The sequence below is a fragment of the Nicotiana attenuata genome, chromosome 6, assembly GCF_001879085.1.
Source record: "Nicotiana attenuata strain UT chromosome 6, NIATTr2, whole genome shotgun sequence".
Classification (NCBI taxonomy): domain Eukaryota; kingdom Viridiplantae; phylum Streptophyta; class Magnoliopsida; order Solanales; family Solanaceae; genus Nicotiana; species Nicotiana attenuata.
The window spans coordinates 51,910,871-51,924,356 of NC_031994.1; the positions used below are offsets into that span (position 1 = coordinate 51,910,871).

Genomic DNA, 13,486 nt, shown 5'->3' on the forward strand with positions numbered 1-13,486 from the left:
AATAATTGATTCATCAGCATCCTAATTAAGCATAAACCTATGCAAAATTAACTTTAGATGAATAAATCTCAACATGCTTGATTAATCAAAAGGAACGAGCAGAAACAGTCAAAAGAAAAGAAAACCTAGAGTTGTGTTGACCCTAGACAAACGGCTAAAGAAAGAAAACAGATGCAGGAGATATACAAACAAAAGAAAGGAGAAAAGAGATTACCAAGACTTCACTTCGAATTTGGAATCCATCAGAACTTCGAACAAGTTTCAATCGGGATAAAACGAACTTGAACGACCATTAATCGACTGTTCTCAATAAAGAAACAGTCGACTAATGGACGTTTGAGGTTCAAACAGCCCAGAAGTTGACCAAAAGTTGACAAAGAGACAGTTAGGGTTTAGTTCTCAGATCCGAAATTTGAGCGGTTTGAGAAAGATTCGAAGGAATTGGTTTGGGTATTTGGAAAGAGGAGAGGACGGGGGTTGAATGGTAAAAATTTGGGGAGGTTTGGAAGGATTAGGGTTTTGGGATTGCAATCTTAGATCTAAGATTCGAAACTTTTGGCAAGGATTTGGGGGAGATGGGTTGGAGATTTGGAAATGGGAGGGCAAGGAGGTCACAGGGTGTTAATTTGGTGGGGTTTGGGGCATCGCCGCCGCCGTGGGGCGATTTCTGGCGGGTGGTTGATGGTGGAGGCGGCGTGGGAACGAGGGCGGCTTGGTCCAACGAGAGGGGGGAGAGACTGAGAGTGGGTTGAATGGGGGAGGGGGGGGTTGGTCTCGTTAGGATAGATACATATTAAATGGAAGGGTAGTTCCCATCCGTTCGATTAAACGAAATCAAAGGATGAGATTTAATGACCCAGGAAACAGTGTCGTTTGGTGTAGGGTGGGGCTGGCTGGACCGGGTGTTTGGTAACGGCCTGGATCGGGGCGGGTTTGGGGTGTGTTTGGGGCGGATTTGGGGCACAATTTTGGGCTTCAGCATTAATTGGCCCAGTGAAATTAAAGATCAAGCTTTCTTTTTCTTTTTCCTTTTTTAAATCTTTTTCTTTTGTTTTTCATTTGTTTTTCCTTATTTAATTAAAATTCTAAATTAAACCCTAAATTAATCTAAGTTGTAAAATCACACTAATTATTAAATCATAAGATTAATACAAATTAAATGATCCTAAATTAAAAGAGAAAAACTACTAATCTAAAATTAAAGCTAAAAATGAAAAAATGAACTATTTTTGTAACTTTAATTTTAGTAAAATCATTAATTAACTAATTAATCCAAATAACATGGGAACAAACATATAAATGCAATGCATGGTATTTTTTTGTATTTTTCATGATTTTAATAAAAGTAAACAAGCACAGAAATGCGAACAATTAACACAAATTCCTACAAAAATCCTATAATATTGCAAACAATTGGAAAAAATTTATTTCTCTAATTTGTAGGAGTATTTCACATAGGGCAAAAATCAAGTGCTCACAGCTACCCCTCTTTGCTCGGAAACACGAAGAGTTTTCGGGCAAAGATAAAGTGAGCGGACACGAGCGATTTTTGCCCGTTTGAATACTCCGTGGGAAGAATTTTTGAAAGATCTGACCGAACCTTGCTTCCGAGGTTGCCTACATATCCTTGGCTATAGAGGAATCAGGTCAGTGTAATTCTGGAAGTTTTGGTAGCTGGGACTACCGGGAAGCTGTGATTTCACTGCGGCTGCTGCTGCTACTGCTTGCTAATCTCCTTATTACACCGAGACAAAACAAAAAGAAGCTAGACTAAACTATGATCTATGAATTACGAGAATCCTATCTACATATCTTCAAACTTGATCTTTCAGCTTATGCGGCTCTATTGTGCACCTTGAACTGTTGACTTGTACTCTCGAGGTGAGCTTCTTTTGTTTCTGACTTGAACTGAATTCTGAAGTGAATACCCTTGTTCTCCGCGCCTGATTGCCAAAACTTGAACCGTCTTCCCTTTTTCTCCAAATGGGCGCCTGATTGCCGAAACTTGCCTTGTTCTCCAGGTGGGTACCTGATTGCCAAAACTTGAACTGTCTTCCCTTGTTCTCCAGGTGGGCGCCTGATTGCCGAAACTTGAATTGTCTTCCCTTGTTCTCCAGGTGGGCGCCTGATTGCCGAAATTTGAACTGTCTTCCCTTGTTCTCCAGGTGGGCGCCTGATTGCCGAAACTTGAACTGTCTTCCCTTGTTCTCTAGGTGGGCGCCTGATATTACAACAAGATAGACAAAGCAAAAGAAACTTTTCTGCCCCAGTTTGGTACTGGGGACATCTGTGAGTGTTAACCGAATCTTGTTATCAAAGAGCTCTAAGAATTTAAAAACTAAATCCCATTATCCTGAAAATTTCTAATTAAATCTCATCTCAAAAGTGAAAACTTTAAAGCTAAATTATATTTCCTAAACGTACAACTTATGTCAGATCTTGTCATTTATGAAGGTCTCAGAAACTTATAAAACCCGTTATCCAGGAGGGTCCTGAAAACTTACGGCCGAACCTGTCCGGCACATGCTTTCCTCACGGAGGGTTCCTCCGGAACAAACAAAATTTCCTGCCCCTGTTTCAATCAAAGAAAAATCTTATCAGTTTGAAAATGTGGTGGTTAGTTTGCAGCATTTTTGCTGAAGGTGGCCTTTCCACTGTCATGCTTTGTTCTGATTAGCTGCCTCCGACTAGCAAAGAATTGTTTGACCTTCTGATTGCACCTTAACCACAGGACCCTGAATGGCCTGAGTGCCTCATACTCAACCTGCTCTTTTACATTTCTGTCCTTTTAATTTGAACCTCTGTATTTCTCCCCAAAATTCACTAAACCACTCGACCACTGGAACCACGACTAACACCTTGTTTTCCATTTTGCATCATGCTATTTGTGGCATGCTTTGGCCGCATTTTTCTTTGTGCAATTCGGAAGATGGTAATAAGCTTTGAAATCCTTTATTACTTGCTTAACAAGGCTAACATTGGAAAAGCCTTAGAGAAGTAGACCCAAAAGAACATGAAATGCAATGAATTCGAGAGTTAGGAATAGAGAAGAAAATTCGAAACAGGATGACTGTTTGAGGAAGAAAAGGAAAAGAGACTTATCTGAGTGAGTCTACTGGCATCAATGATCATGACATGCATTTCGGATTAATCAGCCTAGCCCATTCAACCAATCACCTCTCAGTTTTCACACTTTATGCCCGGGTTTCCTGTAACCCAATTTCTTTGAAAAGTCAACAACCTTGTTCGGCTTTCGGCACCCTGATGGGTTTTCACCAACAAACATCTCTCATTTGTTCATCTCTCAACTCACCGTCGCCTTACGGTGCCCATGAGGGTTTTCACCAATAAGACTCTCTCATTTTAATTTCTCTTAGCTTCCCTTCGCCTTACGGTGCTCGTGAGGGTTTTCACCAATAAAGCTCTCTCATTTATTCATTTTTCCTTGTGTAGAACGGAGTGCTGCCCCTGATGTAAATCATACCTCTAACTTGCTTGACTTGGCATCCCTCAAAGATCGATCAGTGATACGCTCAAATTACACTTTAAGAAATAGTGTAAGGCGGTCGTTGTCAAATATAATAACCCAACAAGGTTGGGGTCTAATCCCACAGGGAATAGGTGTGAAAAGGTTACTCGAATATTGTGTTGCTCGACTAAAGTCGTAATTCTATTCAGTTAACGGTAACAAGAGTGTGAATTAATAGTAACAAGAGTATGGAGTGAGTTTGTTTTGAAGTAACAACTAGTTGGAATATTAAGAGTGTAAATAATTGGATTAATGAAACCAAGGTTGTGTCCTCTTTAATGAAGTGTAATGCTATCGGTGTTAATATGATATATTTCTAATGGAAAGTCCTTTTGATATGCAAATGATGTCTAAATGACTACCCAATATTTCCCAATAGTTTGGTAGTATTTCCTCTTTATAATCTTTCCAAATGTAAAAGAGTTGCAATTAAGAACAATCAGTTTATGCCAAATAAAACCCACTTATTCCTAAGCGATTTTATTAAACAAGGTTTAAAGCCTTGAGTCTTTGATATTTACTTCTACCAACTTCTAACCCACTTTCCCAAGCAAAGCAAGAATTTAATGGCACTTGTTAATGTTTGCAACCACCAACAATAAATGAAGAATGAGAAGTAAATAAATATCAACCAACCATTACATATATATTCAATGTTAAACACCCATTTAGGGTCCACAACCTTAGTATTTAAAGTTAGCTATTCATACTAAAATACAAAAATAAGAGAATATTAAATGCCATAAAGCTTACAAAGTGAAAATTCTTGACCCAAAAGATTCCAACAGCGAAGAATATTTAAGTCTTGGAATGTAGCTCAAAAACTAGACAAGATGAGCCCACAAAAGCCTAATAAATCTATTTATAGTGTACTGAAAATCGGGACAGAAAACGGACAAAAATGCCCTTTCAGGTCAGATATGCGACCGCATTTCTGTCGCAAAGAGCACATGCGGTCCGCATTTTGGACATCCTCATCGCAGATTGAAACCCTAATTTCCAGGCCTTCACCGCATTCATGTTATACGATCCGTATTGTAGAAATGCGATCGCACTTTCTTCATTCAGCAGCCTTCATGGTTGGTTTTCGGTCTATTTTGCGGCTCGCAAACAGGTTATGCGGTCGCAAAATGGACCATATTCTTGACGTTGAATTTTGCTCAGGATTCTGNCTTTTTTGTTTGATTTTCCGTGAGCATTTTCGTCAACACATTTACATTTGTGTCCAGCCCTGCAATTATATGGTCCCTCTCTTGATTCTCCTTGATCAAGTTGGTCAAGGAAGGAGAACCATATGCAATTCCGCCTGAAGTATCCTCAGAATGCCAAGCTTGATTATGTTTTGCCATATTGTCAAGTATTTGCGTGACTCTTGCAAATGATTTGTCCATAAAAGATCCGTCAGCCGCATTCTTCGCTATAGCTTGGTTCATAGGATCCAAGCCCATATAAAATTTCTCTAGCAAGATGAATCTGGAAAACCATGATTGGGAGACCTCACCAAATATAATTTGAATCGATCCCATGCCTCATGTAAGTGTTCCCCTGGTTGTTGCTTGAAGAAGAAAATCTTATCTCGAAGCTCGGACTTCTTGCTCTGTGGGAACCATTTTGCTAGAAATGCCCGGACAAGTTCAGGCCAAGACCGGATGGAATTTGGTGGCAAGTTTTGAAGCCACCTCCTTGCGTCTCCAGCTAGTGAGTACTTGAAGACCCTCAACCTTAGGGCATCATCTGAGACATTGTTCTGCTTATGCATAACACATACTCCCAAGAAGTTCCTAAGGTGTTGTGTTGGATCATCATCGGTGGAATTCCTGAAAAATCCCTCCGCTTTGAGCATTAGGATTAGACCATGTTCCACTTTGAAAGTTGAGGCACCAACAGCCAGAGGTACAATAGCATTTGTATCGTCAATATACTCATGTATGTCCGCAAAAGGATTTTCATCCACTTCTTCCTCGTAGTCAGACATATTTTCCTATTAACACCAAGCAAAGCAAGCGAAAAGTGATGGAATAGAATAAGACGTAAAGTAAAGCACACACTAATTAGTAATTTCAAAACCGTATTCCCCGGCAACGGCGCCAAAATTTGATACGCTCAAATTACACTTTAGGAAATAGTGTAAGGCGGTCGATGTCAAATATAATAACCCAACAAGGTTGGGGTCGAATCCCACAAGGAATAGGTGTGAAAAGGTAAATCGAATAGTGTGTTGCTCGACTAAAGTCGTAATTCTATTCAGTTAATGGTAACAAGAGTGTGAATTAATAGTAACAAGAGTATGGAGTGAGTTTGTTTTGAAGTAACAACTAGTTGGAATATTAAGGGTGTAAATAATTGGATTAAAGAAACCAAGGTTATGTCCCCTTTAATGAAGTGTAATGCTATCGGTGTTAATATGATATATTTCTAATGGAAGGTCCTTTTGATATGCAAATGATGTCTAAATGACTACCCAATATTTCCCAATAGTTGGGTAGTATTTCCTCTTTATAATCTTTCCAAATGTAAAAGAGTTGCAATTAAGAACAATCAGTTTATGCCAAATAAAACCCACTTATTCCTAAGCGATTTTATTAAACAAGGTTTAAAGCCTTGAGTCTTTGATATTTACTTCTACCAAATTCTAACCCACTTTCCCAAGCAAAGCAAGAATTTAATGGCACTTGTAAATGTTTGCAACCACCAACAATAAATGAAGAATGAGAAGTAAATAAAAATCAACCAACCATTATATATATATTCAATGTTAAGCACCCATTAACATAACACTCATTTAGGGTCCACAACCTTAGTATTTAAAGTTAGCTATTCATACTAAAATACAAAAATAAGAGAATATTAAATGCCATAAGCTTACAAAGTGAAGATTCTTGACCCAAAAGATTCCAAAAGCGAAGAATATTTAAGTCTTGGAATGTAGCTCAAAAACTAGACAAGATGAGCCCACAAAAACCTAATAAATCTATTTATAGTGTACTGAAAATCGGGACAGAAAACGGACAAAAATGCCCTTTCAGGTCAGATATGCGACCGCATTTCTGTCGCAAAGAGCACATGCGGTCCGCATTTTGGACATCCTCATCGCAGATTGAAACCCTAATTTCCAGGCCTTCACCGCATTCATGTTATACGATCCGTATTGTAGAAATGCGATCGCACTTTCTTCATTCAGCAGCCTTCATGGTTGGTTTGCGGTCTATTTTGCGGCTCGCAAACAGGTTATGCGGTCGCAGAATGGACCGCATTCTTGACATTCAATTTTGCTGAGGATTCTGTTGTGATCTGCGATCTCAGTGTCAATTATGCGGTCTGCATTGTCATTTTGCGACCGCGTATCTTCCTTTGCGATGCCTTTTTGCTGTTTTCTTGTTTTTTTGTAACTTTTTGCTTTCATTTGCATGCTCTTGGGTCCTTAGACCTCATGTACTGCAAAAACACCAAAATTACATAAATAAAGGAGATAATTGCATCTAAAATAAGCTAAAATCTAAGCAATTAGTATTGAAATGTGCCGAAATTCTCCGGCACATCAATCGGAAGGTCTTTCTATGGACCGTAATGTGGGCTTTTGGATAGGGTTATAAAGAAATGATATCATAAAGGCTCAAAACAACTTGAATGGGTTTAGAATTACAACTTTTGGAATCAGATCTTTTACAAAACCGCAACTTCTGCCCCAGTTTCCTTGCCTGGGGAATTTTGTATTTTATTTTGATGGGACCAAACCGCGAGGCTGCCTACGTATCCTTAAAAGGAATCAGGTCGAATGTAGTTCATGACATAGGAATTGCTTTGTTTTTGTTACTTTTCTTTCTTTTTTTTCTTCCTCTCTGTTTTCTTTTCTTTTCTTCTTCTTTTTTTTCTTTACTCTTTTTCCATTCTTTTCTTTCTCTTTTTTTTTTCTATTTTCTCTTCTTCTTTTTTGTTTATATATTCTGCATCTGTACTTCTAAACTTTGCTTCTGATTCCAAAGGAGGGGTATGAACGAAAATGAAAGGCTCAAAAGGGGTAACAAAGGATAAAGTGTTTAGATAGCAGAATAAAATGCCTTCGTCATTCAGATCTTCAAAACATGCCAAGTACAAACAACACGATTTAAACCAAAGAAATCATACATAATATCTTTTGACTGCATCCGAATTGATAGCCATATCTACACACTTGCCTTCTATATCTATTAAATACAAAGCACCATTGGACAACACTCTCGCTACAACGAACGACCCCTGCCAATTTTGGGGGAAACTTGCCTTTTGCTTCAGCCTGATGTGGAAGGATGCGTTTCAATACTTACTGACCCACTTCAAATTTCCGGGGACGCACTTATTCTCTTTTGATACAACTGGCCATGCCATACCGCCGCCAGTCTTTTCTCATCAATCAGACTTAGTTGCTCCAATCGGGTTTTGACCCACTCATCATCATCAATTTCTGCTTCAGCAACAATTCGAACATATGGAATCTCGACCTCCGCGGGTATCACTGGTTCAGTACCATATACCAACAAATAAGGAGTTGCACCTACTAAAGTGCGAACAGTAGTGCGATAACCCAGCAAAGCAAAAGGCAACTTTTCATGCCATTGCCTAGACCCTTGCACCATCTTTCGAAGTATCTTCTTTATGTTCTTGTTGGCCGCCTCAACCGCTTCATTTACCTTGGGGCGATACGGAGTGGAATTTCGATGCATAATCTTGAACTGCTGGCATACTTCTTTCATCAAATGGTTGTTATGATTATCACCATTGTCCGTGATGATTACCTTTGGAATTCTGAACCGACAAATGATGTTCGAGTGAACAAAATCAACCACTGCCTTCTTGGTCACAGATTTGAAAGTCATAGCTTCAACCCACTTAGTGAAATAATCGATGGCCGCTAGAATGAACCTGTGCCCATTTGATGCTGCTGGTTCAATTGGTCCAATGACATCCATGCCCCAAGAAACAAAGGGCCAAAGTGCGGACATTGTATGCAACTCAGATGGCGGAGAGTGAATCAAATCACCGTGTACCTGGCATTGATGACACTTGCGCACAAGGATGATGCAATCTCGTTCGATGGTGAGCCAATAATACCCTGCTCTAAGAATTTTCTTCGCCAAAACATACCCATTCATATGCGGCCCGCAAACTCCGAAATGCACTTCGGTCATGATAGTCCTGGCTTGTTTAGCATCTATGCATCTCAACAATCCAAGATCTGGAGTTCTTTTGTACAAAACTCCTGCACTTAAGAAAAATCCACTTGCCAAACATCGAATTGTTCTCTTTTGATCTCCCGTGGCCTGTACCGGATATACCCCCACCTTGATGTACTTCCCGGATATCATGGAACCATGGATCACCATCAAGTTCCTCCTCAACCACATTATAGTAAGCATGCTGATCATGGACATGAATATGCAAAGGGTCAATATAAGCCTTATCTGGATGATGTAACATTGACGCTAGAGTAGCCAAANATGTGCCGAAATTCTCCGGCACATCAACACCCCCAACTTAAACTCTTGCTTGTCCTCAAGCAACTAAAACAACACTAACCTATTCTAGACTCTATCTACAAAACATGGAACAATAGTGACCATAGGTGGTGTTAGTTGTTAGTATTTCAAGCATGCATCTTCGATTGCTTTACCCTTCCTGAACCATCACTACGTACAAGGAAAACTAATCAACCTGTGAACTTTGAGCCTCAGACAATGTGACAAAGTGCTACCCTCAGCTGAGTGCAATTGCATTTGACTCAAAAGCTCAACTTTTATTTAACCTTACAGTTCATGTGCCCTCACTTAGAAAGAAAGTCCCAAAATCAAAATATGTACAATGACAACAAAACAAAAAGGGACGAATTCACAAAGACACTCACTCTCAGAAAAGAGTTTCAAGTGTTTCAACATACCATACCATAGGCTTGCCCTTATTTTAATTCATCGCTTTATTCTAAGAACGCTAGGTTGGAGATCCCATAAGGACTTTTTAAGCTTGTAATGTAGGTTTAGAGAAGGGTCGGATAAGCATTTGGATACAAGTGACTTCACCCTCCTTGAACACTACTCACATTTTTCATTCTTTTGCACTATGTTTCTTTTCAAACCACAAAGCCTCATTGGCATCTAGTTCCCAATGTAGAACCACCTTAAATATCCCTCTAATTTTCGTCAAGGCTCCATAACTTATATACATACAGATATTTCTCTCTTTTTTTTACACGTTTTTCTTTTTGGAGCTTGAATAATTTAGCTCAAACACTTTGAGGTATATGATCCTACACTCAATGTACAACCTTACCAATTTTCACTTTGACATTACACCCCCAACTTAGGCTTTTAGCCTCATTCTCAATGTTTAAGGAGGGACGGGTTCAAAAGAGGGAATTATTTTACTAAAGGGGAAAGGTTTGTAATGAGGTAGCCAAAGAAAAGATTAAAGGCTCAAATGGGGTGACTAAGGATATTAACTGCACAATGGGTGGCTTGAAAGGCTAACTGGATTGAAAGATCACAAAGACTGCCTAAGGTCATCTCTCCAACCAAGTGTAATTATTATAAGCATTGAAAAACCAACCGGGCAAGTTCTAGATGGCAGAAGCAAACACAAGAAATATTTACACAAAGACTCACACATGGCACACGAACTGTTTGGCTCACAAAGTTTGAAGCCTTCGAGCCAACACTTGGCAACTCAAAGCTTTCATCATATGTACAAGTATAACTCTAGGTAGACATAGAGTCACAGAGCGAGCCTCAAGTTCACACAGTTGATATCTTTTTTTTTTAAATAGCTCTAAAAGGGTATATGCTATATATAGACACACATGCTTGAGACTAGACAATCACACAAAACAGGTCAAGATGTTTCATTCTACTGTCCTGGTTCTACTATTACACCCTTGGAAAAGAACCCGGCGAAGAAAAACCAAGGGGAATTCATTGCTACTTACTAAAGATGGATAACTATTTTTTTTATACATGCGCAAGGGTATCATATTCACAAGGGTATCATAACTTATGCATTGAAATCACAAAAACACTAATATAAACATGATCACGAGCTACACAACAGAACTTATGTACGGAAATCATACTAACATACACAGAACACAAAATACACATATGTCCAACAGTTGCTAATGTCACAAAAGTACCAATGTCACCACAGTACCAACAAAGCTACCACCACCCCCAACTGAACAGCATGCATTGTCCCCAATGCATAAAAAGCAAAAACAGAGAGTGTAAGGGGCTCCCTGAGGTGCACCAAGAGTTATGGGAGTCAGTAGCCTGCTCAGTGATGGCGGGGTCACTCTCCGATGCTGAAGCTGGGACCGATGAGAGCTCGGTCTGAGGAGGGACCTCGACTGCAGTAGGGATCTCTGGCTGGGCAAGAACTGGAGCTGGAGCTGGGACCTGTGAGCTGCTAGCCTCGCACACTGATGGCTGAGTGGCCGATGAATCTGCAGGGGCGGCCAAATCTGCTAGCGAATGTTCAATTGCTGTCTGAAGTTTTGCTTGCTCCACCTCCTCACTTGTAGGAACCACAACTTGCTTTCCCTTCTCCTGAGGGCCATCATCCTCCGAGGACCATGAACTTTCCTCCTCCTCACCCTCATCTGCCTCCTCATCCTCAAACTCAGTAGATCGTCTGGAAACCTCCTCATCAGGAATGTCAATGCGTACAGGAGGAGCTGGAGCCTGGGAAGTCCCGGCTGTAGGAGGGGCAATATCAGTCATAAGTGTAGAGAAGTCAAGGCCCAAGTCCGGAGCTGCTGTGCCTGTAACCTGATCACCATCTGTGGGGAGGAGGGATGATAGATCGAATTCCAAGTTCTGCATCTTGTGGAGCTCGGTCTTCATAGAAGCAACCTCCTCTTTGAGGCCAGGCAACCCACTAACTTCACCCCGCTCTATCTTCTCCACCCTCAACTCATGTTGCTGCAAACGATCCCAATACACTAATTGTTGTTTTTGGAGAGCTGTCACTGAGGATTGCATAGGAGTCAGGGCTTGTTTGATGAGATTGGGCAAGGTCTTCAAGAGCTGGTCTACCTTGGCATTGGCATGCTGAGCCAGGAGATCAAGCTTCGAGACGGCTGGGATGGCAACAGAAGTCTGAACAGTGGTGGACTGAGAGGCAGGCTCAGAAGTAGAAGTGGATGCCACTGTGACCTGAGGAGTCAACGGAGTCTGTGAGTCGGAAGGCTCTACAGTAAGTGGATCTTGAATCTAAACCTGTGGTGGGACAACAACATCAGTAATACGAGTGATATCAATGTCCCTCGTCTCCTTCACGGTTTTGTCATAGTGTGGCATGAGAGGAACTTTCACAGCTTTACAGAGAGCTGTGATCAGGCAAGGGAAAGGAAGTGAAGTGGCCTGCTGCTTTGCCCGGATCCCTATTTCTTGGAAAATCAGAGCTCCAACATCTATCTTGATACCCGTCATGATACATGCAACGAGAAGAGCCTTCTCAATGGATATTTCAGTCTCATTCCGGTTGGTACCAATCGAGAAGTAACAAAACTGAGCCAGTAGCGACCCACTCTCGTGAGATCTTCCTTGTATATCTTGTGCCGAGGGTTTATCCAAGCAGGGGTCCCCTTCGCTATCACCGAAGCAATCCACCCACGCTCATTCTCCCTATTCGCAAATTTAGCATTGTATTCAGCAGTGCCTGCGCTCCAGCCAGGGAAGTACAATTCATTTATGGTGTCACTGTTGCAAAACATACTTTTCTCCCGAACTAGGACAGTATCAACAAAAATTCTGTTGCGTTTGTGGTACGCTGTCCTAGAGGCTCCATATGATGCATAGAATTCCTGCACAAGGGTTTCATTGTACTCAGTGGGTGGCTCAGTGAAGCACTCCCATCTCCGTGCTTTTATGTTCTCCAGGATGTGGGGGTACTGGTTTTTTAGCCCGTTCAAGCTCAATTGTTTTTCGGCCAGGATTTTGCGCTTGGTGAGCCCTTCTCTGTATAGTTTCCTGGACCCCTCAACCCCAAATCAGAGATGGAAGTCTTCTCCACGTTTCCTTCTTTCTTCAGCCTCTAAATTAACTGAGGGCCTGACCTCCTCCTCATCAGACTGGGAGGGGCTTGGCACATTTGCTTCCGTCCATGAACGTTTTGCTTGTGATGCCTGGCGACTGGAGGAAGCCCTTTTTGATGCAGAGGATGAGTGTTTCTTTGGAGCCATATCTGCACAATGGTGAAGTATGAGTGATAACATTAGCGATACTGAGAAGAAATAGAAGAATTTAAAGGAAATACTCGAAATGCGACATGATTTGCGGTCGCAAAACCACAATGCGGACCGCAGAATCGTCGTAAATCTGTTAGTCTCAATGGGTCTCAGTCTGCGGTGGGTTATGCGGTCGCATAACCACTATGCGGACCGCATAACCATCGCAGAACTGACTTGCCCAAAACATACATCACAAAATGAGATCGCAAACTCCACCGCAAAGTGGGGAATGCGATCGCAGAACAACCGCAAAATGCATGGCTCATAACTGGGTGGTCTGTGTCACTTTGCGGTAGCTTTGCGGTCCGCATATCAATTATGCGGTCGCAAAGTCACCGCATTTCACCATCTTCATCAGAAGATCTAGGGTTAAGTTTGCGGCCAAAATGCGGACCGCATTTTGACTTTGCGGGCCGCAAATGCCTTCGTCTTCAAGATTCAAACAATCATCTCAACAATGGTGGTCCTATTTCCTTCTACCCATTACCCCAGATAGTTTCCAACCCAGAAACGACTATGCTACGGAAAAACAACTACACAAAGCAACACATAATCACATTTTTGCAGAACGGGAAGAATGAGAATCAAAGAGCACACAAACATGAATCTTGAACAGGAATATTGGGGAAAGGGTACATACCAGTGAGGCTTAGTGTACACACTACAAAGATGGGACTTGGTCGCTTGAACGATTCGATTACTAG

General features: G+C 41.1%; 1 protein-coding gene across 1 annotated transcript; it reads right to left on the reverse strand.

Annotated features, from left to right (window-relative positions):
• On the reverse strand, positions 10,711-11,982 carry LOC109227842. The gene is made up of 2 exons (XM_019393036.1): positions 11,770-11,982; positions 10,711-11,706 (listed from the first exon to the last, which is right to left on the reverse strand). Exons 1-2 carry the CDS (start codon positions 11,980-11,982, stop codon positions 10,711-10,713), a joined length of 1,209 nt encoding a protein of 402 aa, XP_019248581.1.